The sequence below is a fragment of the Ananas comosus genome, linkage group 8 (genome assembly GCF_001540865.1).
Source record: "Ananas comosus cultivar F153 linkage group 8, ASM154086v1, whole genome shotgun sequence".
NCBI lineage: Eukaryota > Viridiplantae > Streptophyta > Magnoliopsida > Poales > Bromeliaceae > Ananas > Ananas comosus.
Window position 1 is genome coordinate 1,114,828 of NC_033628.1, and position 26,810 is coordinate 1,141,637.

Consider the following 26,810-nt stretch of genomic DNA (forward strand, 5'->3'; position numbering starts at 1 on the left):
TATATATACTTTCTGTTTTTCACTTAACATAGAGCACCAATACCGACCGTCTCTAAAGCAAATGGCAAAAGATTTGGTAGTTGGTATCCGAGGTTCTAAGTTCGAATCCTAACTGATTCACATTTCCAGCTAAGTTTATTTCTAAATAAAATAAACGAAGCGGGTAGTGTGCTACCTATTTCTCTCTTCCAAAATATATATATATATATATATATAGCACCAATAAAAGTGTTTCTCCAGGACAATTTGGATGAACCCTCCCTGCCCAAAGTTTCATGCCAACAGGATCCTATCATTCATCCATGATTTTGTTATGATTAGCTATCACTGTACAGCTATTGCTTTCCGGTAAAAGTAAAATCTACAACAAATTAATCCAATTAATGCAAAATACAACAAATTTACAAGGAGAGGAAAATGAGGGGGGTAAAAAAAGGACCTTTTGGGAGGACAGAGAAATTAGAACTTCTATGGGGAGGGGGGAAAATTGAATTGCATTGCAGAAACAGAGAAAAGAAAGAATCATTTACATTTGCAGAAACCAAATCTGATGTTATTTTTGCCTCTTCAAACTTTTTAATCTGACAAGAACTAAATCTGCATGACTAAAATCTGCCTCTTCAGCATACACAATGCGGAACATCGCCCAGCCTCATATAATCGACCTTCTGCAAGCTATTCTCTGCATCACTAATTAAAGTTTGATTTCCCAGTCCCGGTGGATTAGGAACGAAGCTTAATTTTATCCATCTTACAAATTACAACCTACATTACACGAAATCATCAGCAACTAATCAAGAGGAAGACTTCCAAGTACCTGTACAGAGTGCCCCATCAACTCTCTCTGTGCAAGCCGGCAGCGCATTAAGATTGTAGTATAAACTTTAAACATTATCCGGCCAAAACTCCCTAAAGAAAGCTCGTTCGAATTCCTTCTCTTGCATTCTCTTTTCTTCTTCTTGCATCCTCCTCATTCTTTTAGAGACCGCTTTAGTTTTCTCCTTGGGCTTCAAGTCCTAAAAATAGAAGCATGCATACCATTCAGTTCATCCTCATGTATCATAACAGCGAGTGGAAATTGGTTACAGAGCAGTAGTAAGAATTTTTGAGTTGAGCATGAAATGAATGGAAACGATGAGTCGATAATAATCCGTAGCACATTGGAAAGAAAAATATAGAGTTTTGGACCAAATTAATTTGCTTCAACTTTCAAAAGTGAAAAGAATTCAAACCTCTCTCTCTCTCTCTCTTACGCACACAAAACAAAAGATTAAAAGGGGGGAAAATGGGAACAACGATAACTTAATGCGAAAGACAGTCTAAAAGATTTCTATAGCACATCTTCGTGGTGATGTAATTGTCAAAAAGGGGCTTGCCAATCCGAATGTTGATTAATATTCTACTGATGATTGCATACTTGCATATCTTCTGTACCTTTGTTTCTCCAACATTATAAACCATAACAGTTTAATAAGATCAAATTATAGAAAAATTGAGGAACATTCACATTTCCCTGATTTCCATTTTTGAAGTTTGTAAAACCAATAAGATAATGATAGAACCTGATATTGCAGCAGTGCATGCATATGCATATAAAGGCCAAAAAAAACTGATATTCAATGCAACGAACATACGCACCTTGGAACTAGGATCTTTCCGCTGTTCCTTTTTCTTCAGTTTCTCAGCACCCAAACCGCGCTTATTCTTCTTTACGTGAGTCTGCAGAGGTTCCAACCTTCCCTGCTCCGCGTAAGCAAAACAAAATCAGTACATGATTTAGATGAAAAAGTGAAACAACACTGTAGTACTTCGCAATTATCAGTAGAAAGGGGCAAAAGCCACATTGCATAAGATCATTTATTATCAACAGGAGACATTGAAATGCAACAAAATTCTTATCAATTAAAGAATACTACAGGAAATTTCAATTAACTATTAAATTCTACTTTTGATCATCCTACACCACGGCTACGAGGATGAACTATCTCGATTTCATCATACAGTGTTTCTCTACCCTCATAAACTGGAATTATAGAATCTGCAATAGTATCACTACCCACGGTTCCATCGCAGGCACAAAAGCACATAATTTTGATACTATAAATCTAACAAACCCATCAAACATCGCAAGAATAAACAGAAATTGGGGAAAAAAACCCTAGAATTGCATAAATCATACTCAAAGTCCCAATCAAACAATTCACAAAGATCGGAAATTATACAGAAACCAAAAAAAAAGAAAAAAAGAAGAAGAAGAAGAAGAAACCCTAACCTGTTCGGAGGCGCCGAGGCCGGTGCCCTCCTTCCAACCGCACTTCTTCAGCAGCTGCAGAAGGATTCGACATTAATCGAGCAACCGAGAACAAGAAGCAGCCCAAAAAAACCCTAACCCTAGATTGGAGAAGAAGGGGAGAGGATGCGAGCCTGAAACCCTATGTTGGAGGAGTCGATCGCTCCGGAGCTCGAGCCCAACGCCTCCATCGTCGTCATCTCCATCGCTTTGGGAATTTGATCGGGGCGGTGTCGCTTCGATCTTTTTTTGTTATTAGAGAATTATCGAACTCGGTGTGTTGATCGGGTCCGAATCCGAATCCGATTTAGGCTCGCCCACGATCGCGGGCTTTATTCCGCCGGGCCCATAATTTCACAAATCCGGCCCAGTTTAGTTTTTAGGATTCAAACGCATCAAACCAAATACCGAATTGAAATTTATATGCAATTACAATTATATATAGTTAACACTACAATACAGAACTCTAACTGCTGTAGTTTAGCTTTTCTCATGCAATTTCGACTACAGTCGAATTCATATGTATTAAATCAAACACCGAATTTAAATTTATACACGCAGTTATAATTATAGAACAGTTACAACTATATACAATCAAACTACTCATACAATACAGTACCATCTAATAAAATTTTATCCGATAATTTTTACAAAAAAAAGCATTATTTTTAACAACTTTCCATCCAATAATCTTATTTAGTTTACTTTTTTACTTTGGATGAGATGGTAAAATATTTAGTTTACTTTTTTAGTGTATAAATACCCTTTTTTTTATTTTTTATGGAAAGAGATTAGAAACAACATCACATCAAAGTTTTTTTAAAAACTTTTTGACTATTCTACTTGTCAAATTTAGTAGACTTGAATTGGAGGAAACTATTATGTGTGTCAGACCGGCCGTTCCTAGGACAAGTGGCAATGGGCTTGGTGGCTGGTACTCGAGGTTCCAAATTCGAATTCTAGTTGATTCACATCTTCATCAGCTAAGTTTATTTCTAAATAAAATAAACGAAGCGAGTAGCGTCCTATTTATCTCTCTCTCAAAAAAAAATAAAATAAAATAAAATTAAAAACTATTATGTGTGCCAGATTTTGAAAAGCTTAGATGGAACAAGTTGGGCCGGCCATCACTTGGAATTTGGCTTGTGTTTAGCATGGTCAATGATAGCAACTTAAACTTCTTTTAAAACCATAATTAAATATTATGATGATAGCTCTTACAATTATGCGTTTCCACTTGGAATTTGGCTTGTATTTTAGCATGGTCAATGATAGCAACTTAAACTTTTTTTTTAAACCACAATTAAATATTATGATGATTGCTCATACAATTATGCGTTTCCAATCATACAATGTATGTAGAGTCGACCGATCTTTTTTATTAGCTACAACGAGAAAGGATTCGTGTCATTAATTTACGCAACCTCTTAATAAATCATATGGGACGGGGAACTATGACCCGGTCCAAGTCACAGTCCAAGTCAACCACCCCAATTCCCCTCCACTCGATCCCAACACAAATGCTACATCAATATTTTTTTTTTTTTTTGGCTATAAATTAATCTACATAGATACTCTTTATGTTCACGCATGCTAATTGCATTAGCAGTAGTGCAAGTGATCAGAGCTAAAAATGAAACTGCTTCTTCTCTTCCTCGCCTCTCTCCTTGCCGCCGCGGCGCTCCGCGCTGCCGCCGACGTCCAATTCCAGGCCACCAACAACGCGGCGGGCACGCCCGGCGGCGACCGCTTCGCCAGCGAGATCGGCATCGACTACACGGTGCAGGTGCTCTCGTCGGCCTCCTCGTTCATATGGTCGACGTTCCAGCAATCCTCCGCGGCCGACCGCAAGGACGTGCAGCTGGTGACGGCCTCGGTCGACACGCTCTCGTCGGCCGAGTCGGGCGTCGTCGCGTACACCGTCGACAGCGCGATCCACGTGAGCGCCGGCTACATCGCGGGGTACTCCGGCGACGTCAAGACGGAGATCACGGGGGTGCTGTACCACGAGACGACGCACGTGTGGCAGTGGGACGGGGCGGGGGCGGCGCCGGGGGGGTTGATCGAGGGGATTGCCGACTTCGTGCGGCTGCGTGCCGGGTATGCGCCGGCGCACTGGGTGAAGGCCGGGGAGGGGGACCGGTGGGACCAGGGCTACGACGTAACCGCGCGGTTCCTCGACTACTGCGACGGGCTCAAGCCCGGCTTCGTCGCGCAGCTCAACGCCGACATGAAGAATGGTTACAGCGACGGCTTCTTCCTGCAGCTGCTGGGCAAGAGCGTCGACCAGCTCTGGAGCGACTACAAGGCCATGTATGCAGGAAATTAATATGGCAAATGGCTGGTCGTTTATTTGTTGTATTAACTAATTAAGATTCAATAAAATAAGAGGAATATTGCAGTATGCGCGGGACTCGAACTCAGGATCTCCGAATTTAATCTTTTGATGCAGTAGCTCTCCAGTGTGGAGGAGTATGCATTACATGGATTCGGATTACGTAAAAGGACCAGTAGGCCCAGTTTGGCCCATAGTTTCAAAGCCCATTATGGGGACCAAAACCCTATCCAAAAGATTTCCATAGTATGATAGTAATATCTATTTCATTTTATTAACATTGAAATATTAATAAATATTAATGTTGCATGGAGGTAAATTGGGTCGTACTGCGAAATTCGATTGGGCTGGGCTAAGAACTCACCATTTTCATGGACCGATATGGCCTGATGATAGGCTACAACGCGACCCGTTTGTAATTCTCATCGAAATGCACAAGTAAACTATAATGTTTATAGTATACCGCTAGATTATTATCTGCAAGAAAAAACAATGAACATAAATTGCGCCTATTTAGCTTGGATTCCAATGTTTATCGCTCTAAGGGGCTGTTTGGTTGCACGCATTTGCAACTGCAGTGCAGTTGCAAACGCGTGCAGCCTCAATTCCTTTGTTTGGTTTAGTGTAGTTGAGTTCAACTGCTGCAGTTCCAACTACACAAGAAGGTCCAAATGCTGCAGTTGGAACTACATCCAAATTGGCCGTAGTTCCAACTGCAGCAGTTGGTGAGGGATAGGATCACCCACAAATTAACAATAATAAATAAATAAATAAATAGCTAAATAAATAAATAATATATGTATATAGGTAAATAAAAATACTTGTAAATAAACTCATACTAATAAAATTTTTTAGACAATACAAGCTTTGTGCANAGTGCATGCATATGCCTATAAAAGCAAAAAAAAGAAAAGAAAAGTGATATTCAATGCAAGGAACGTACGCACCTTGGAACTAGGATCTTTCCGCTGTTCCTTTTTCTTCAATTTCTCAGCACCCAAACCGCGCTTATTCTTCTTTACGCGAGTCTGCAGAGGTTCCAACCTTCCCTGCTCCGCGTAAGCAAAACAAAATCAGTACATGATTTAGATGAAAAAGTGAAACAACACTGTAATACTTCGCAATTATCAGTAGAAAGTGGCAAAAGCCCCATTGCATAAGATCGTTTATTATCAACAGGAGACCTTGAAATGCACCAAAATTCTTATCAATTAAAGAATACTACAGGAAATTTCAATTAACTATTAAATTCTACTTTTGATCATCCGACACCATGGCTACGAGGATGAACTATCTCGATTTCATCATACAATGTTTCTCTACCCTCATAAACTTAGTATCACTACCCACGGTTCCATCGCAAGCACAAAAGCACATAATTTCGATACTATAAATCTAGCAAACCCATCAAACATCGCAAGAATAAGCAGAAATTGGGGAAAAGCCCTGGAATTACATTAATCATACTCAAATTCTCAATCAAACAATTCACAAAGATCGGAAATTATACTGAAACCCAAAAAAAAAAAAAAGAAAAAAAAAGAAACCCTAACCTGTTCGGAGGCGCCGAGCCCGGTGCCCTCCTTCCAACCGCACTTCTTGAGCATCTGCAAAACGATTCGACATTAATCGAGCAACCGAGAACAAGAAGCAGCCCAAAAAAACCCTAACCCTAGATTGGAGAAGAAGGGGAGAGGATGCGAGCCTGAAACCCTATGTTGGAGGAGTCGATCGCTCCGGAGCACGAGCTCGACGCCTCCATCGTCGTCGTCTCCATCGCTTTGGGAATTTGATCGGGGCGGTGTCGCTTCGATCTTTTTTGTTATTAGAGAATTATCGAACTCGGTGTGTTGATCGGGTCCGAATCCGAATCCGATTTAGGCTCGCCCACGATCGCGGGCTTATTCCGCCGGGCCCATAATTTCACGAATCCGGCCCAGTTTAGTTTTTAGGATTCAAACGCATCAAATCAAATACCAAATTGAAATTTATATGCAATTACAATTATATATAGTTAACACTACAATACAGAACTCTAATAAGGGACTGTTTGGTTGCATGCATTTCAAACTGAATTGCAGTTGAAAACGCATGCATCTATTAAATTTTTGTTTGGTTTGGTGTAGTTAGGCCCAACTGCAGCAATTGCATCTGCACGAGAAGGCCCAACTGCAGCAGTTGGTACTGCAGTCAATTTGGTTGCAGTACCAACTGCAACAGTTTGGCCGGAATCGGCTTACCCATTAAAAAAATAAATAAAGTGTGATTGTTTTTTCATACGCTTTTTTTGAAACTTTTTTTTTCAACAATACATATTCATGAAATCTGCTAAAATTTTAATAATATCTGTTAGGGTTCAATAAATTTTTTTATACGCTTCTTTTTTTAACTTTTTTTTTCCAGGAATACCTATTATAAAATGTATTAGAGTTTAATAATATCTGTTAGGGTTCAATAATTTTTTTTCATACGCTTCATTTTTTTTCTAGTCTGCTAGTTTAATAATACTTTAATTTTTGTTTTGACCAAAATTTATAATATATTTGTATTTAAAATTTATTAAATTCATACATAATTTTATAATATATAAATTATATATGGATATAAAATTTTTAATCAATAATTAAAATATCTCATGATTATGCTATGTTCAGAAGAGGTAGTCTCATCTTTCTATCTAAAAATTGACAGAATTTACAAATACAAATATTAATTGCAGCCTACCAAACAGAAGAAATATAAGCGCAGCAGTTGCAACTGTATAAAACTAAATAGACTAGGTGTAGTTATGACTGCAGTATTTGTAACTGCATGTACTTCCAACTACACTGTTTTTATAACTGCATTCAACCAAACGGCCCCTAACTGCTGTAGTTTAGCTTTTCTCATGCAATTTCAACTACAGTCGAATTCATATGTATTAAATCAAACACCGAATTTAAATTTATACACGCAGTTATAATTATAGAACAGTTACAACTATATACAATCAAACTACTCATACAATACAGTACCATCTAATAAAATTTTATCCGATAATTTTTACAAAAAAAAGCATTATTTTTAACAACTTTCCATCCAATAATCTTATCGACCATTTAAACTTTGGATGAGATGGTAAGATATTTAGTTTACTTTTTTAGTGTATAAATACCATTTTTTTTTATTTTTTATGGAAAGAGATTAGAAACAACATCACATCAAAGTTTTTTTAAAAACTTTTTCACTATTCTACTTGTCAAATTTTGTCGACTTTGAATTGGAGGAAACTATTATGTGTGTCAGACCGGCCGGTAAGTGACAACGGGCTTGGTGGCTGGTATCCGAGGTTTCAAATTCGAATTCTAGTTGATTCACATCTTCATCAGCTAAGTTTATTTCTAAATAAAATAAACGAAGCGAGTAGCGTCTTATTTATCTTTCTCTCAAAAAAAATAAAATAAAATAAAATAAAAAACTATTATGTGTGCCAGATTTTGAAAAGCTTAGATGGAACAAGTTGGGCCGGCCATCACTTGGAATTTGGCTTGTATTTTAGCATGGTCAATGATAGCAACTTAAACTTCTTTTAAAACCATAATTAAGTATTATGATGATAGCTCATACAATTATGCGTTTCCACTTGGAATTTGGCTTGTCTTTTAGCATGGTCAATGATAGCAACTTAAACTTTTTTTTTAAACCACAATTAAATATTATGATGATAGCTCATACAATTATGCGTTTCCAATCATACAATGTATGTAGAATCGACCAATCTTTTTTATTAGCTAAAACGAGAAAGGATTCGTGTCATTAATTTAAGCAACCTCTTAATAAATCATATGGAACGGGGAACTATGACCCGGTCCAAGTCACAGTCCAAGTCAACCACACCAATTTTTTTTTTTTTTGGCTATAAATTAATCTACATAGATACTCTTTATGTTCACGCATGCTAATTGCATTAGCAGTAGTGCAAGTGATCAGAGATAAAAATGAAATTGCTTGTTCTCTTCCTCGCCTCTCTCCTGGCCGCCGCCGCAGCGCTCTGCGCTGCTGCCGACGTCCAATTCCAGGCCACCAACAACGCGGCGGGCACGCCCGGCGGCGACCGCTTCGCCAGCGAGATCGGCATCGACTACACGGTGCAGGTGCTCTCGTCGGCCTCTGACTTCATATGGTCGACGTTCCAGCAATCCTCCGCGGCCGACCGCAAGGACGTGCAGCTGGTGACGGCCTCGGTCGACACGTTCTCGTCGGCCGAGTCGGGCGTCGTCGCGTACACCGTCGACAGCGCGATCCACGTGAGCGCCGGCTACATCGCGGGGTACTCCGGCGACGTCAAGACGGAGATCACGGGGGTGCTGTACCACGAGACGACGCACGTGTGGCAGTGGGACGGGGCGGGGGCGGCGCCGGGGGGGTTGATCGAGGGGATCGCCGACTTTGTGCGGCTGCGTGCCGGGTACGCGCCGGCGCACTGGGTGAAGGCCGGGGAGGGGGACCGGTGGGACCAGGGCTACGACGTAACCGCGCGGTTCCTCGACTACTGCGACGGGCTCAAGCCCGGCTTCGTCGCGCAGCTCAACGCCGACATGAAGAACGGTTACAGCGACGGCTTCTTCGTGCAGCTGCTGGGCAAGAGCGTCGACCAGCTCTGGAGCGACTACAAGGCCATGTATGCAGCAAATTAATATGGCAAATGGCTGGTAGTATATTTGTTGTATTAACTAATTAAGATTCAATAAAGTAAGACGAATATTTCAGTATGCGCGGGACTCGAACTCAGGACCTCTTAATTTAATTTTGATGCGGTAGCTCTCCAGTGTGGAGGAGTATGCGTAACATGGATTCGGATTACGTAAAAGGACCACCAGGCCCAGTTTGGCCCATAATTTCAAAGCCCATTATGGGGACCGAAACCCTATCCAAAAGATTTCCATAGTATGATAGTAATATCTATTTCATTTTATTAACATTGAAATATTAATAAATATTAATGTTGCATGGAGGTAAATTGGGTCGTAGTGCGACATTCGATTGGGCTGGGCTAAGAACTCACCATTTTCACGGACCGATATGGCCTGATGATAGGCTATAACCCGACCCGTTTGTAATTCTCATCGAAATGCACAAGTAAACTATAATGTTCCAAGTATACTAGATTATTATCTGCAGAAAAACACAATTAACATAAATTGTGCGTATTTAGCTTGGATTCTAACGTTTATCGCTCTAACAGTGACCGACCGTTTCTCGCGCAAGTGACAAAGGATTCGGTGATTGGTACCTGAGGTTCCAAGTTTGAATCCTAGTTGATTCACTTTTTTAGCTAAGTTTATTTTATTTATTTTTTTTAAGTGATAGATAGCATGCTACTCGTTTTGTTTATTATTTCTAATAAAAAGAAAACTCTCTTTAAAATTAAATTATATTAATAGGGAGCAGGGCTTGAAAATTTGGGTCACTTGTACTAAATTGAGTAAATTATTAAAGTTATGGTTTCGTCAAACAATATTTTCAACATGGTCACATCACCTGCCCCACCTGACACATAAATTTGCTAAACGATAATGGACTTTTTAAGCATCCCAAGCTGCTTATGGTCAAAAAGAGAGAGCCAGTGAAAGGGCAACCACTTCATATCTATGGTGGTGGCCAATAAATGGGAAAAAGGATGAGCACTGAACAATATACAAATAAATATACATTTAAAAGTATAATTTGCTCATTTTGCAAATATATTTTCAAAAGGATGTTAATTTTTCGTATTTTGTAATTTTAGCCACTATTTTATCCCATTTTATCACCAAACTGTTTTGTTTCTCCTCTATATACCATGTTATCATACACGTACAGTTGTGAGTACGAAAACATAAATATGTTGATGTATTAATATGTTGATATGTTCTTCTCGTACCTTTTGAATATTGTGCTCAAAAGGAGTCTCATTCACTTGTCTCCTTGATATGAAAGCCGTCCAATAAAATATCCGTTGCTCTATCTATCTTTTGAATCGTATTTATTATATCGATTTTACTCTAGTGAAAAAAATAAATTCAGTTAAAATCAGCTCTGCAACCACTTCTTTGATGTTGTGATTTTTTAAAATTACAAATATTTTTAAATTGGCTTGATAATTAAGTTTACCACATTATTTTCCTTGCAAGATTTATTGGAAAATGATTAGAGTAATGCTCCTATACTTTCTTTTTTTTGTTTCTATTATCGTTCATTCACTCCCACTCAACGGTACAGATTTAATTTTTTTAAAATTATGATTTGTTATTGCAGGTCATTTTAGGAAAGGTACCGATCAACAGGTACCTCAAAAAAAAATATTTTTTTTCTTTTAATACACAAGCAATTTAGTCATTTTATCTCTATTATATTATTAAAATTTTTATTCTCTCTTTATTTCTTTTTTCTCTCTCTATCTTTCCTCTCATATTTGGTATTTCATATAAGAAAATTTTCAAATTATTTAACAAAAAGAACATGAGATTATTTTGTGAACCAACTATGGATTATTTTCTATATCCATCTTGAATCCAACCCGAATCATATATAAAGTTTAATATTATATTTGAATTTATATTTTAAAAATTTAAATTTAATATAAAATATTTTGAAATATGATAAAAAGAAATAATTATTTCGGGTTCCAGTCTTCCGGTTTGGATTTGGTTTTGGGTTCCGAAAAATTGGTTAGTTTCGGGTTTAGATATGGATTTTTGAAATCCGTCGAGTTCGGAAATAGATTTTGTAATTGTTAATCGGGTTCGAATTCAAATTTCTAACTTTTTTTTTCTGAATAGTAATCCTAATCTTTCTAATTTTTATGTTTAAACAAAATTCGTAAATTTCTAAACTAAATTCGTAAATTAATGCCTAAATTAGGGTAAATCAATCAATTTTCTAAATTAGTGCAAATTAATGTATAAATTTAGGATATCAATTAAAAGTTTCTTTAAATGTTGTATAGTTTAATTACCGAAATAACCTCGAATGATGTAACCCATTTACCTGCTAAATATTAAAATTACATCTTTATCCTCTATTAATCAACAGTTAAGATCTATTTTATTGTTTTAATAATAAAGTACCGAATCATTTCTCAAATGATTAATATTGTATATATTATGTCAAGTTTATTCTTTCTTAATATTATGATGATAGTTTATAATAATATCTTTATATACATACGTTCTTAATATGTTACCATACACAACACTAAAATTCTGGCTTAATTTGCGTATACGCTTCTAAATGCTTGGAATATGAAATTAATAATACAATCCATAACATCTATCTACTATCTAGTGATGATAAAATATTTTTCTTGTTTATTAATTTAAAATTATATTCTGTGTGTCCGAAGAAAACGTTCAAAAATAAATTTTTTTTTTTTTTCATGACAAAACCCACATATATACACCAACTAAAAGTGCACCTCTTTTGGGTCAACATATCCAACACAGAAGCAAAGCGTTGGAAGCTTCCGCAAGTCATTGACTAATTATTAATGCCACGCTTTTCCCGCACTATTATTCTTACTTAACGTAGCCTCCTCAAATCCCACGCTTATTTTATATATTTTTGATATATAATATAACTTACAAGCCGTTATAAATAAAGTTTTGATGTTTTAACATATAAAAATTAAATTTTATATGGTATCATTCATTACATTTGTAGAGATCTGAATAAAATTTATTTTATTTTATATATTCAATCGATACGTTTATTTTATTTAGAAATAAACTTAACTATAAATGTGAATCAATAGGATTCGAACTTGGAATTTCGATCGAGTATCTACCACAAAGCTCTTTACCACTTATGTTAGGAACGGTCGGTTGTAAAATATTAAATATATATGTTTATTCCTAATACTAGTTAAAGAATTAAGTGAGCAATAAAATTTTTAATTATCTGGTGTTAGAGCGGGATTTTTATCTGTCAAATCGTATTAGGCTTCTAGATGTGCTTAGTATTAATTTTTCTGTTTGATTCTTACGACTTAGTCTCGATTAGGAACACAAGAGAAAACACTCTTTATATATAAATATTAAAATTATTAATCATTTATTGGCTTAATTTTTTTGCAAGTTATGATTGTTTCAAAAGCTCTCAAGTTTTATGAAAATTTCGATTGGTTCTCCAATCTTTAAATTAAATAAATTTGATATTCGAAATTTATGATAAGTGCTCTGAAAACGCTTTACTCTTTTTAAACAGTAACAAGAACAATGATTTATAAGAAGAAAAGTGAAATGATTATAAATAAAGATTAATTAATAGCAAATTAAATATATATCTAACTTGAAAGTGGAATACTTTTTCCCCGTATTTTATTAGTTTCCGCGGCTGGCACCAACTCCACGTTTCAATTTGTATAGAAACAAAATATTTGATGACGACAATTTCAAACGTAAAACTATCCCATCTGTTGTTCATCGAGTTATATATATATATATATATATATATATATATATATATATATCTTTGTATATATAGGCGTGTTACTACGCATATTCAAACCAAAAACTGCTATGGTGTGTTAGATTAATTACCCCGGACATATAAAAGCTGCATTAGGTAGGAGAGAGAGAGGACGCTGGAGAAGGTGTAAACGAAACACACAACTACTCCTCCGAACCCCTTCCACTCGTCACATACATCGAATCCCAATAAAAAAAAGCTTATAAATAAAAGAAAAAACTGGGCCCACACCGCGCCCTAGAACACCCATCCAAGAGCACATTACTACACGAGCTTTCTTATAAACTAAGACCTTATTAATTCTTTCAGACAGAAAGGAAGAAAAAAAAAAAAGCGAGAGGAAAAAGAAAAATATCAATCATGGCTGATAACCAGCGAATTCATCCGGTCGACGTCGAGTCGCAGCAGCGGCAGCAGCAGCAGCGCGCGTCGGCGCCGCTCGTGCCGCGCGAATCGTCGCGATCGGAAAAAGGCGATCCTGCAGAACTCCAACCTCCGCCGGCGCCGCTCCGTCGCACTCTCCCAGTCGTCTTCTCCCCTCCCCCGAAGCGCCGGCGCAGCGGCAGGAGCTGCTGCTGCAGGTGCATCTGCTGGACCGTCGCCGTCGTCGTAATCCTCGTCCTCCTCATCGCCGCGACGCTCGCCGCGCTGTACTTCATCTTCGACCCGAAGCTCCCGAAGTACTCCGTCGACCGCCTGTCGATCACCGCCTTCTCCGTCGACGCCAGTCTGACCGCGCGCGCCAGCTTCGACGTGACGGTGACGGCGGAGAATCCGAACAAGGCGATCGGGATTTACTACGACAGCGGGTCGCGGCTCGGGGTGTATTACTCGGGGTACAGCCTGTCGGAGGGGTCGTGGCCGGCGTTCTACCAGGGGCACGAGAACACGACGGTGGTGGCGGTGGCGATGAGCGGGCAGGCGCAGCTCGGCAGCGCGGAGATGGGCGCGCTGCAGCAGCAGCAGCAGACGGGCGCCGTGCCCATCGACTTCCGCGGGGACGTGCCCGTCAGCCTGAAGCTCGGCGGGCTGAGGCTGTGGAAGGTCACGTCGCGAGTCCGCTGCAGTTTGGTCGTCGATAGCCTCACGGCCAGCAGCCAGATCAGGATCAAGAGCAGCAGCTGCAAGTTTAGATTGAAAGTATGAGATGGTTTACTACGATGATTTATGTGTTTATTATTATTATTATTATTATTATTATTATTATTTTTTAGTATACGTAGGAGTTTTTTGAGATGGGGCTGTTTACTTGTTGTTATGCGGTTGTAGTGCACATCGATCGGATGCTGTGTATTGTAGGTACTGTTATTATGCGTATAATAGTTGATATTATTATTATTATTATTATTATATGGTATTATGCGCAACTTATTAGTCGTCTATTGGAGCACGGAACGATGAAGTTTGATGCACCGTAATGGGCTGAAGAAAAAAACTGGGAAAGTTTGACGTACCGTAATGGAGTTAACAAGAGAGAAGCATATTAAGTAACATTGATCCTGTATATATTAATTAGTATACAAAAGAAATATATTTTCTATATTTTTGTCATAATTTGATCTTATAAGCAAGTGGACTAAATGGACAATACATAGTAATTCTCACCACGTTATTTAATGCACTGAAAATATCTTTTTTTTTGCCTCCCAGTAGTCAAACGTATGTCGATTCCATACGAAAGTCTACGCGGAGAACGTGCTTCTTTCTATTATGGGTAACATTATCATAACTTAGTGGGAATGAGTCAATGCCCTAATGAGCCTCGCTTGTTGTTCAAATCTACTGCCTCAAGCATGTGCTCAGATCAGGACACCTTGTTTTACATGACCACAAGGTATATCATTTTGCCCATTCAAATAAAAGGCTTCACACACTGAGTTTTGCAGAGTACAACATAATACAAATTTTGGGTGCTACATAAGTACAAGAAAGATCTACCATATAAACTCATAAAACTCCATTGAGGAGCCTTTACAATGAATAAGAGCATATTGTCCTGCATAGTAAACGAATAAAAGAACAACGACAAAGCTCAACGTAAATATACTAAGCAAACCCCAAAGAGAGACGCTGGTGAACGGCTTCAGCTCCTAGCGGAATCAAATGAGTCGAAGCTCAACCTTTCAAGCTCGCTGTTACTCCACAGCATTAACAAAAAGTCGACTCTTGTGAGCAAACTGGGCGAAATCGCTAACGAAAACTATAGCCTAAACTCCACACATCAGCCCATTTTTGTATTAGCAACACCTAGAAGAGTTCTGTAGAGAAGTAAACTTCCAACCACCATCTAGCTTTATCTTGTAAATGGTACAGCAAAATATACATAATGGTCGTGCTAAAATCATATTATGATTTCGGAGACATCAGATACCAATAAGAGCACGAGGCCTATGCTCAATAGTCAACAGAGACATACTCGTCTGAGAAACAGCTCGCACAAATCCCATGTTCGCCGTCAAAGTGGGAGCACGCCAATGATCCCCTGTTCCGAAAACAATTTTGTTCTTTAGTGCGAGCTTCCTTGTTGTGGGAAGATCCATCAAGCGCATTGAAGGACTATCTGGGACAACTCTGCCAACGCAAAAGGCAATTCTTAGAACAAACAATGATCTCTTTCATCTAATACAGGTAAAAACATTGAGCAACGAACATGATGTTACGAGAAGAAAAAATAGAAACAAAGGTTGAGATGTTCACCATTAGGAAATAGTACTCTTTAAAATAAATCATCTTCATATGCAATTTGATTCGTACTAGATACAAACAATACATGAAATTGCGAGCTTCATCCACTCCCAAACAATAAATCAAATTTAACTCATCGAACTAACAGCACATGTTAAGTACTACACTGTATAGCACACATTGCAGCATATGATTATAGAATGCATGTTTTATAGCATAGTAAAAGAACCAATCTTCAAAATTATCTGCCTAAGATAATAGCCATATATAATTGTTTTATGGTTAAACCAAAATACGAGCCATTTAGGAAACTTACAAGAGTCTTTTCACTAGTTTATCAGCTCTAATTTTCTCACTCGGTCCACCACACATCGAAGCAATTTCTTTGAACTCTGAGCACACACTTTGGCACACAATACCCTTTTTTCCGGCTATCACATTCTCCAGCTCTGGTAGGATGGGATGCTGAAGCTCTGACTTGGCCTGGAGACAAGCAAAATAATGCTAAAATACCTTTGTACGCGAGAATAAAAGATGAGTATTGTCATACGGAAGAGGCTATAACATGTCTAAAGCTTCTAAAATTGCCTTAAATCTTCAGAAATGAAATAAAAGAATCTCAACCGATCCCCTAAAAAGGAGTATCCTAGTTATATAAGATGCTGTAATCGCAAAATGCTACTAGCAAACGCTTTATACACCAATTTCCAGAATAGGATTTCAAATGTTATCAGTCTACCAAATGCTTTCAGTAAAACATAATGTGCAATCTTTTGCTAGTAAATTCATCCAATCTTTTCTATTAAATTCATCAGAATTTTATAAGACTCCGATAAACTAAACTACTTCTTATGTGCTGTGTACATATAGTGAAACTCCGAAACATGGCTATCACTATGCTAATGAGTCCTTCATACCATTGAAGTTCTTTAGAAAAAATTGCTAATGGAGAACCTCTATGCATGTTTAAGTGCAAAATGAAGCTGTGAAGTCACTTGATTTTGCCTATTGAGTCTGATGATAGTCCCTCAAATCATTCAGAGTGTGCATAATCAAATATACTACCGAAATTGAGCACAATGGAACATAGAAACGCGAATTCACCTGCATGATCACGAAATCGTAGTTGCTCTTAAACCTCGCCCTCATCTCATTCTCAGACCCCTTCAGCAATTGCTCTGCCCCACCGTTGCTTATACCCGACACCAGGGCGATCATCGCCGTAGTATCGAAATTAATCACATTCTCTGAACTCGTACAATTTGGGCGGATTTTAGAGATCAGAGAACTGAATGGATCACTCAAATCCAATTCCTCTTCATCCTTCAGATTCAGATTCACCGATGACGAAGCTCTATCCCTGACGTCGACGAATTCTCCCCTAATGTCGATCTCAAAAACCCTAGGTTTACGACTCTCCGCCCACTGTAGTAACTCACTGTCCACCATTCTAACCCCCATCCACCCACTATCCAGTTCCTCGAACACCTCCAAATCGTCGAAGAACCCGATCTCCGCCGCCCCGAACTCCTCGACGAGTCCTCCCGCCACGCCGTCCCCGACGCCGCGGGCGAAGACGAAGAGGAGCTTCTCGGGCCTCAGCGCCCTCGCCGCGGCGCGCGCGGCGGCGAGGGCTTCCGCGACGCGGGCGCGCACGCCCCTGCCCCGCTCCCCGGGGGATCCGCGCCACGAGACGCGGCTAGGGTTCCGGTCGGAGACGAAGACCCAGGCGGGGGCGCGGCGGAGGGAGCAGGCGACGTCGACGTGGACGGGGACGGGGCCGAGGGGCCTGGCGACGCGGGAGACGCCATGGACGGCGGGGTGGAGGACGACGTGGAACACGGCCTCGAGGTGGCCGAGGTTGGAGGAGAGGGGGCAGGGGAGGGGGCGGGGGCGGAGGAGGAGGGAGCGGAGCTCGGCGGCGATGAGGCGGCGGAGGGAGGCGTTGAGGGGAGGAGGGAGCTTCGGGGAGGAGGCGACGCGGCGGAGGAGAGAGAGGCATCGCGTCGCCGCGGAGTCGAGGGCCTCGTCGGGGTCGGGAGAGGCCATCGTGAAGGGCGGTGATGTGGAAAAAACTCAAATCTAGGGGATCAAATTTGTAATAATAATAGAAACAAGGAGGAAAAAAATTTTAAGTCCTACATGTTAAAATTCATCCACTACTCTTATATTTGTACACAATATTTTTTTAACTAATTTTTTTTTTAAAAAAATACTGGTTGTACACACTAAAAAAATGTATATCTTACGCCTAATATCTTAATATTTAAAAGTTTTTACAATTTTTAATATTATAATAAAAAAATTTGACAAGATATGAATACAATAATTTCTACTTAGATGGTGAGTATAACAATAATTTCTACTTCGTGGATGATAAATTGTAGAAGTTATAATCTCTTTCGATGGTAGGCTTATCATTTTTTTTTCTAAATTGGGTATGTAGAGATTCAACTATAAACTGTTTTGAAATATACCTCTCAATTTAAAATTAAAAATCCTATTATTTGATTGGCTTAATTTCAGTGTATATTATTCTTGAATACAACAATATCAATAGGATCTCCTTAATAATCTCCTCGCAAGCCTCCCAAAATAATGAAATACAGTAGTAGAATTTCTGGTCCTTGTACTTTCTATCTTAACTATTTTTCTCATCAAATATGAAATTATTTTTATTCAATGTGAAATTATTTCGACATCATGTATGATTATTAGGCGGAACACTATTAGAATTTATTGCAGTTTTCTATTTTACACCACAACTTAGTCATGCATAGGAACGAGCTCGATCACACGAATGCGATCACTTTATTTACGTAAACGCAAATGCAACTTCAAAAATTAAACGGCAGATACAATCAAGCGGCATCCGACCAGGTGATGTGATACTCTCCGATCTGCGATTCGGGTATGTCCAGCGCATTCCACACCGCGATCGATGCGTCGACGATGTTGTTGTGGCACGGTGGCTGGAAATCGTGATCTTTGTCACAGCCGTTAACGGAGTCGCACTCGTCGACGACTTTCGCGAGCACCGACTTCCCGTTCGCGTGGATCCGGATGTTCTTGCCGCAGCGGCTTCCACCGTCGTACCATCCGGTCGACAGCACGACGACCTTCTCCTCGTCGTTGTGGTATTTGTTGTCGCACTCCGACGGTCCCCCACCGTCCCCTCCCTCGGTGAAACTGTTCAGCGTCATCGTCACTTGCGTGTGGGACGTGACGGGCGGGGAGCGTCGGTACTGAGGGTAAATTTGTGATTTTGAGACCGTTATAGATATCGGATATCGGTACTTGTTTTGACATTGAAGTAGTGAGATATCGTTCGAATTTTCACTTACAAATGTATAGAAATTGACTATACTACTACTTTAGTGAGTTGAGGAGGCAAGAAACTTACAAATTTCTCACTGTTTGACCTTTTAGTTCTACACTATTCCTAAGCTCAGACCAGGATCGCTATATTAGACTAATTCTAAAAAATAATATTGCTAATGTGAAAATACTCGCTCACTAAAACGCACAAGGCAAAAAAGATTTGATCAATACCATGTATTTTAACTTTTTACTTTTTTCAAATCATCTTTTCAAATAACCTAAAAATACCTGATCTAGATATCTAAAAATGGAATTTGAAGAGACTGATGAACAAATAGGATTGAACCTCCGCTGCACAACATTTTAGTACAGGTTCCATCAATGGCAAACTACATTCAAGGGCCTTCAAAAAGGGCATATAATTAATCCATATCTCTCCAAACATATATATGCACAATGGCTTTGTAAGTACATACTATAATAATGGTATGGGCGTCGCAATTGGGATGTCGAGTCACGTGGGACGGACGTCTGTGATCGGTCGCACATGGCTCGTCTCCTGCTCACGAGGTATGATGGACCAATAAAGGCCGTTCGATGCAACTCCGACAAATAATTTATGGCATGAATCGTTTTACTACATGAAGATTCAAAATCCTCCTCTATTCCCATTTATTATTTTTTTTATTAATTCGCATGCCTTAAATTCTCCTCTTTCTCCGTAAACCTCTTAAAAGCCTACTAAAAAAAATTATATAAAAATATTGAATAAAAATATTAAATTATGGTATTTTAATAGTTTAGTTTTGAAAGTAAAATAGTTATTTTACACTAGTTTGAGTAAAAAAAATCACAAAAGAGGGGTCTAAGATTCAGGATTAATCACGATATATGCACGAAAATTATTTAATTCATGACGTGGCCAAAAGAGTTCCATGATTAAGAATAGAAAATGCAGGGAGAGAGGGATGAAACAATTTCTTTTGAGAGCAAATGAATGTTATTAAACTCTAAAATAAATCATTCGATTTGAAAGAACAATGGATATAACATTTTAATATTTTAATTAAAATTATTTAATATAACTGATGTATAGAATTGAAAGAACAAAGAACGTATAAAATCGAAAAAGACTAATAATTTAAAACTCCATTTTATACTAGTATATATATATATATATATACATCAAATGATGCAATACTAGAACCAACATTAGAACACTGCTAAGTATGACATATATTAGATTATTATTATTATTTTTTTTTGAGAGAATAGGTAGCACGCTACCCGCTTCATTCATTAAAAATATGAATTAGGCTACAGGGGTGAGGCAACCAGGGCCTCAAGGAAAAAAGAAAAAAACACGTCATAAGAAAAAAGCCAAAAAAAAAAAAAAAAAAANAAAAAAAAAATTACAGCAGGTCTCTCCAAGAATCAATGAGCTGCCTGAGCCTTCGCACTGCTACAAGAGGGTCTAGCTGAGTGTCACGGAAGATTAGGTTATTTCTAGCCTTCCAGATAGTCCACCAGCAAGCTGCCAATTCAGCTAGCCCGTTCCTCCACCTTTGACCACCAAATCTTCCCTTCCACCTATCCCAGACTACAAGTACATCGTCACCCAACTCCCTCGACTGGACGTCCTCTAGTCCCGCAACCATGATAAACTTGACAAAGACGCATTGGGTAAACAGATGGTCCACTGACTCGTCATAGACCCTACATAATGCGCAGGTTGTACTACCGGACCAACCTTTCTTACTGAGGTTGTCAACAGTAGGTGTCCTTTTCTTAAGAACCAGCCAACAGAACACTTTAATCTTGAGTGGTATTTTTAATCTCCAAATCAAATTACCCCGTCCGTCTCTCGTACCTCCGTCGTTCAACATTCGATAAGCCGAGTTGACTGAGAATATACCGTTGCTTCCCCATCTCCAACCTATCCTGTCCTCCATATGCCCGATATTAAATCTATTGACTCTCTCTTTGAGCTCCAATAGCATGGGGCTCAGGCTTGGCAGAACAGAAGATTCATCGCCCAGGATCCTATTCCAGTTCCAGTCATTGCTTCCAAAGCAATCCCTAACGGATATTTGCTTGCCATCCAGTAGCGCATACACCTCCGGGAATGACGCTTGAAGTGTGGTATCCCCACACCATCTGTCCTGCCAAAAGTCGACTGCTCTCCCGTTGCCCAGATTATAGTTACTCCCCCATTTGAAGATATCTTTTGTGGTTAACACCCCTCTCCACCAATGTGAGGAAGGCCTGAAGGCCCTACCCTCCCACGTGGGCCTTCTTCTGCGGTAGTACAAAGCCCGGATAATCTTGTTCCACTGTAGCTGAGGTGTTGTAAGAAGTCTCCACCACCATTTGACGAGGAGCGCCTCATTCATGGTAGATACATCTAGGATGCCCAATCCACCTGCCTTTTTGCTCAAACAGACATTCTTCCAAGCAACTAGACACCCCTTACCAGGGGAGTTGCTTTGACCGCTCCAGAAGAAATCTCTTCGTAGAGCTTCAATTCGCTTTATCACCCAACAGGGGGCCCTATACACGGACAGAAAGTAGAGAGGTAGGTTGGAGAGCACCGTATTAACCAGGATAAGTCTACCCCCTCTCGAGAGAAGTTTGGCCTGCCAGCCGTCGATTCTGTTCTGCAATTTCTGAATGACTCCTCTCCAAACATCCTTTGTGGGGGGTTTTGGTGAAAGAGGGAACCCTAGGTAGGTGGTGGGGAGAGTACCGACTTTGCAGTCGAGTATCTGTGCAAGTCTCGCCGCTTTGCCCTCAGTCTGGCCTAGGTAATAGAGCTCGGATTTCTCTCTGTTGATTTTCAATCCAGACGCCCACTCAAAAAGATTCCACATCAATCTTAGGTTTCTCATATATCGTTTTCTAGCCACAGAGAAAAAGAATGTATCGTCCGCGAACTGTGTAAGTGTCGTTATACTCTCATCTGAAGGACCGATACCCTTGAAGAGGTTGTTTGAGGTGGCCTCGCTGGTTAATCTAGCAAGGCACTCCGCCACCAATAAGAAAAGGAAAGGAGAAAGCGGATCTCCTTGTCGTACACCTCGCTTAGTTTTGATCCAGTTAGTCGGCTCACCATTGACCAAAATAGCTACTTTAGCATTGCATACGCATTGTTCGATCCAGCCACACCATTTCTCGTCGAAGCCCCACCATTGAAGAATACGGAAAAGGAAGGGCCAATGAATTCTATCATAAGCCTTCTCGAAGTCCACTTTTATGCCGACCCCCTCGGTAGCCTCCTTACTACCCCATCCTATAAGTTCTGAGACGGTGACATACGCGTCGGTAATATTTCTCCCTTTCAAGAACGCAGATTGAGACGGAGAGATAAGCTGGTTCATAACGGCCGCGAGACGATTTGCCAGAACCTTCGAGATGATCTTTTGTATACTATTAATGAGGCTGATAGGTCGATAATCGTTTGCTCTTTCCGCCCCTTCTTTCTTGGGGATTAGACAGATAAAGGAGTAGTCTAAAGGAGTCGTGGAAATCGTGCCCTCATACAACTCCTGGAACAAGTTGAGTAGGTCTCCCTTTATGGTATCCCAGAAAGTTTGGAAAAATCTTAACGGAAATCCGTCCGGTCCCGGAGCTTTATCGCTACCCAGTTGAAAAACCGCTTCTTTTATTTCGTCAGCACTAAACGTCTCCGTTAGTTGCTTTAACACTGGGGTTGAAATCCTTCTCGAGGTAAACAACCTACTCCAATCCCCGAAGGAGTGTGGGGCTGAGTCGTCAACCGTGAATAACTCTTTAAAATAGCGAAAGAAATAATTCTTCTTATCATCCTCAGATTGGTAAACGCGCCCGTTATCGGTAGCGACTCCTATTCCATTGGCCCGCCTTCTCCCATTGGCAATACTATGAAAGTATTTCGTGTTGTTGTCCCCCTCACGCAACCAGTGTTGATTAGCCCTTGCTCTCCACAAGGCGGCTTCATCATTCAAGACGCCCCGTAATTTAACTTTGAACTCCTCTCTTCTCGATACACATTCCTTAGACAGCGGTCCTTGTTCTTCCGCTAAATCAATTTGTTGAATTTCCTCCATAAGATAGTTCTTCTGTTCCCGAATGCTGTAGAACTCGTTATTGCACCATTCTTTAATCCTTTGTCGACAGTGTCTCAGTTTTGCTGTGAATGTAAGCACAGCTGAGGATTTTGTCGCAGCCTCTACCCACCAACCAGGTACTTTGGTACGGAATCCCTCATGGTTTAACCACGCTTCCTCAAAACGAAAGATTTTCTGCTTTCCATTGTTGCCTTGCTCAACCGTTAACAATATAGGGCAGTGGTCCGAAGTGACGCGGGGTAGCGCAACAACCTTGGATAGGGGGAAGTCCTGATCCCACTCAGTTGAGATGAGAAAACGATCAAGCCTCGCAAGAGTTGGGGACTCTTGCATATTGGACCACGTGAAGGATTGATTCGTCATCGGAGGGTCTATCAGTGCTAGTTCACTTATAAGATTGTTAAATAACGTCATATTTCTAGCACTCCAAGTCTTCCCTCTTCGCTCCTCTTGCATCCTAATACAGTTAAAGTCGCTGCAAATAATCCAACGTCCTTCACAATGCGTTTTTAGTTGCGCTACTTCGGCGAAGAACTCTTCCTTCCCGTCCCACGTCGCAGGCCCATAAACGTTCGTGACATAAAAATTTTTTCTGGACTTGGCGTGCGAAAGTAGGACCGTAATCGAATATTTTCTCACAAGGACATCGCGGCCGGTGAACAGGCGGGAGTTCCAACACGTGATGACTCCCCCGGATGTACCGTCAGATTCGAGGTAGACGCATTTATTCAGAAACGATCCACCGAAACTGCGCAGAAAGGAGGTAGACACGAAATTCACTTTAGACTCTTGCAGACATACTATCCTATTACAAAGCTTGGAAATAACCGCCCTAACGGCGTTCCGCTTAGAGGAGCTATTGAGCCCTCTTACATTCCAACTACATATGCCTAACATAAAAGAAAACTAGGAACACCCAACACGACCAGTCAAAATGATGTCCGCAGACCGGCACATACACCTAAAAACACCCCACATAACAGTAAAACCAAGGACACCCAACCACCAACACCCAAAAAGATGCCCACAGCCCAGCACGATACTCTCCATCTACGCGCACTTGGTCACAAACTCCTCGAAACTCCTCGCCTCTTCTTCTCCCAAGCTCACTCCGCAAAGACGGCTCTTCCGAACAAGAACTTTGACAGCCTGGCCGACCCCTCCCTCCCGTTGATTTGCCTTCCTAGTCATTGCCCGCTGCATCATCGAAAACTTTCCACCCTTTGCGAGTCGCTTGCTGCTCCTAGGGCAGCTAAGCTCTCTCGATGCCGCCCTGGTAACCCGAACCTCCATCGTACCGCTCGATACGCTCAGGTGCCCCCGCTCATAAGCACTCTCCCTAGACTGATCCCCCATCTCCATGGGCCCCTCCGCAACCATGAACGTCCCAACCCCATCAACCCTGCAGTCAGTATCTCCAATCTCCTCCACGTCGCCAGACCGTGCCACCTGTATAGATGAAGTACCACCCCCAAATGCGCACACCTCAACCCTGCCGTGGGCCTTTCGCTCGGTCAATAAGTCCTGTGTGAAAGGCACCCGACTCCCCACGTGGGCCCCCATCGCGAACGCTCGGCGGGTGGGGCTCTGACTTGGGCTCACAACAAACTGCCAAGTCCGTAGCTCCTTAACCACAAACCCACTGCCACGTCCCTTAGGTGTCACAATACCGGCCAAAAGTAGAAAACCAGAGTTCATCATAAAGACCTGCTTCCACTCTTGTGGTCCCAAGGAATCCACCAGGTCAACTAAGGCCTTGGTCCCTTCACCATTGAAAAACGAGCCGGACCCATCCCCAATCCCCATAATATCAGGATAGAATGAAAAGCCCCTGCTACCCCAACCCCTTTTAACCCCTTCCATCTTCGAGTAAACACGAATTCCCATCTTCTTCTCTGCTCGCCTAGGTTCTGGTGCCCCTCTGCCCTCGAACGGCTCGTCTCGGGTGACCGTTGCCTGTGCTCCACCGCCCTCGGCCGTCGCGCCACCGTTGTCCGTTGCAACCCATCGCCATCCGCCGCGCCCCATCGACTCACCTCCTTCTCGGTCGGCTCCACCGCCCTGTGCCACCCTCCATTTCCAGGTCCGGCGAGCACCACCGCCTGACCTCCCAGTCTCGCCGCCGATGGTCGTTACAAGCGTCCCGCGTCCCTTTCCACCAGTGGTCGCTGAGAGTCGGCGCCGACCGTCGCGCACCATCGGTCGACCCGCTTCACGGAAACCTCCTCCTCCAAGATCCACCCTCCGTCTCCTGATCCGACGAGCGCCATCTCCTGGCCTCCCAGCTCCTACCCCCATTTGTTCCACCCTACCGGTCGCCGAATCAGAGAAGACCTGTCGGGTCTGCTGTGGAACATCCAGTTCTTCCACTTCTCCTTCACCCGCTTCCACCTCCTCCGCGGCCGCCGGCTCCTCCACACCGCCGTGTTGGTGCGCGATGTCAGGAACATCTTCATCAATCTCACCTTCCGCCGGTCCGTTACGTGGAGGCGGCGGTGGATCACCACCCTCCCCAGCATCAACCCTTTCCCAACTTTCAAGATGGACCATGACGGAGAAAGCTTCCTCGCCCAATACAATGGACAGGTTTTGCGGGACGTCGAGCAGTGAATCAAGGACGATCTGGCAACGGAACGCCCGCAAGTCCGTCATAGCTCTGGTGATAGCGTCCGCCTTCACGAACCTCCCGAAACTCCCCACGATGGCCGCCACCCGGGGGGTAGTGTAGCTTTCGAAGGGGAGATTAATCAGTCGGATCCACGCCCGATATCCCGACCGATGGGGCCGTGCATTCCGGTACATCCCCCAAGGGTAGCACCGAATCCAGAAGTCGCTGAGGGTCAGCACTTCTCTCCTGATGAGAACTTCCGCGGGGACCCACTCCGGCAGAAAAATGGCGAAGTCCCTCTCCCTGTAGCGAGCGACCGCGAAGTCGTCATTATACCCCCCGAACCGTCGCGCCATCGCCGCTTTGATAGTGGATATAGGGTCGGCTCCGAGGTTCGTCGGTTGGAGAACGTCAGCGAGGACAGCATTACGGCGTAGCTCTTGTCGACGTAAATACTCCTCCGTGTACGGGACAAACACTTTCGCCGCCGGAGCACGACCCGGACCTCCCGGCCGCTGATAAGGCCTGTACATGTCGATGTTCCCGTTCGCGTTTATCCTGATATTCTTCAGGCATCGGCTCATCCCGTCGAACCACCCGGTCGACAACGCGACCACCATTTCGTGATCTGGATGATATTTGTTGTCGCACTCCGACGGCCCTCCGCCGTCCCCTCCCCTGGCGAAGCTGTTCAACGTCATAGTTGCGGGAGTTTCGGAGGTGACGGGAGGCGAGCAGCGGTACTGCGGGTACTTCTTACCATCTTCACAGCAGTCTGAGTAGTTCTCAGTGTTGCAGTTGCCGGACCTGCCGGGCAGGTAACCCGCTTGCGCGGCAGGATCCGACGGCACGGAGGGATGCCGCTAGATTGGGGTTGGAGAACACGATTAACAGTAGAGAAGCAAATACGAGAAGAGAATTGGCCATGGTCGTTGAGTTTTTCTTGGTGTGGTTTTTTTTTTTTTTTAATGCTTAATT

General features: G+C 41.7%; 6 protein-coding genes across 9 annotated transcripts; 3 read left to right on the forward strand and 3 right to left on the reverse strand.

Moving 5' to 3' along the window:
- Positions 350-6,456, reverse strand: LOC109713615 (G patch domain and ankyrin repeat-containing protein 1 homolog). Of its 4 annotated transcripts, XR_002217135.1 has the most exons (5): positions 6,331-6,451; positions 2,273-2,326; positions 1,639-1,740; positions 818-1,016; positions 350-690 (listed from the first exon to the last, which is right to left on the reverse strand). XR_002217135.1 is itself a non-coding variant. In XM_020237764.1 (4 exons), exons 1-4 carry the CDS (start codon positions 6,400-6,402, stop codon positions 885-887), a joined length of 360 nt encoding a protein of 119 aa, XP_020093353.1. In that variant the 5' UTR covers positions 6,403-6,456; the 3' UTR covers positions 350-884. The 4 variants fall into 4 exon arrangements, 3 of the variants coding, with proteins under 3 accessions (XP_020093353.1, XP_020093351.1, XP_020093352.1); XM_020237764.1 differs by lacking the exons at positions 1,639-1,740; positions 2,273-2,326 and adding exons at positions 5,573-5,674; positions 6,179-6,232 and having other exon boundaries at positions 350-1,016; positions 6,331-6,456; XM_020237762.1 differs by having other exon boundaries at positions 350-1,016.
- LOC109713614 lies at positions 3,910-4,823 on the forward strand. Its single transcript, XM_020237761.1, has one exon. It carries the CDS (start codon positions 3,924-3,926, stop codon positions 4,617-4,619), a length of 696 nt encoding a protein of 231 aa, XP_020093350.1. The 5' UTR covers positions 3,910-3,923; the 3' UTR covers positions 4,620-4,823.
- Positions 8,565-9,503, forward strand: LOC109713616. The gene has a single exon (XM_020237765.1). It carries the CDS (start codon positions 8,603-8,605, stop codon positions 9,299-9,301), a length of 699 nt encoding a protein of 232 aa, XP_020093354.1. The 5' UTR covers positions 8,565-8,602; the 3' UTR covers positions 9,302-9,503.
- Positions 13,409-14,459, forward strand: LOC109713619 (NDR1/HIN1-like protein 13). The gene has a single exon (XM_020237767.1). The coding sequence runs from the start codon at positions 13,473-13,475 to the stop codon at positions 14,256-14,258; it is 786 nt and encodes a 261-aa protein (XP_020093356.1). The 5' UTR covers positions 13,409-13,472; the 3' UTR covers positions 14,259-14,459.
- LOC109713617 (UPF0415 protein C7orf25 homolog) lies at positions 14,930-17,913 on the reverse strand. Its single transcript, XM_020237766.1, has 3 exons — positions 16,902-17,913; positions 16,114-16,280; positions 14,930-15,683 (listed from the first exon to the last, which is right to left on the reverse strand). The coding sequence occupies exons 1-3, from the start codon at positions 17,844-17,846 to the stop codon at positions 15,476-15,478; spliced, it is 1,320 nt and encodes a 439-aa protein (XP_020093355.1). The 5' UTR covers positions 17,847-17,913; the 3' UTR covers positions 14,930-15,475.
- On the reverse strand, positions 18,659-26,759 carry LOC109714057 (putative ripening-related protein 4). The gene is made up of 3 exons (XM_020238461.1): positions 26,742-26,759; positions 26,417-26,695; positions 18,659-18,889 (listed from the first exon to the last, which is right to left on the reverse strand). The coding sequence occupies exons 1-3, from the start codon at positions 26,757-26,759 to the stop codon at positions 18,659-18,661; spliced, it is 528 nt and encodes a 175-aa protein (XP_020094050.1).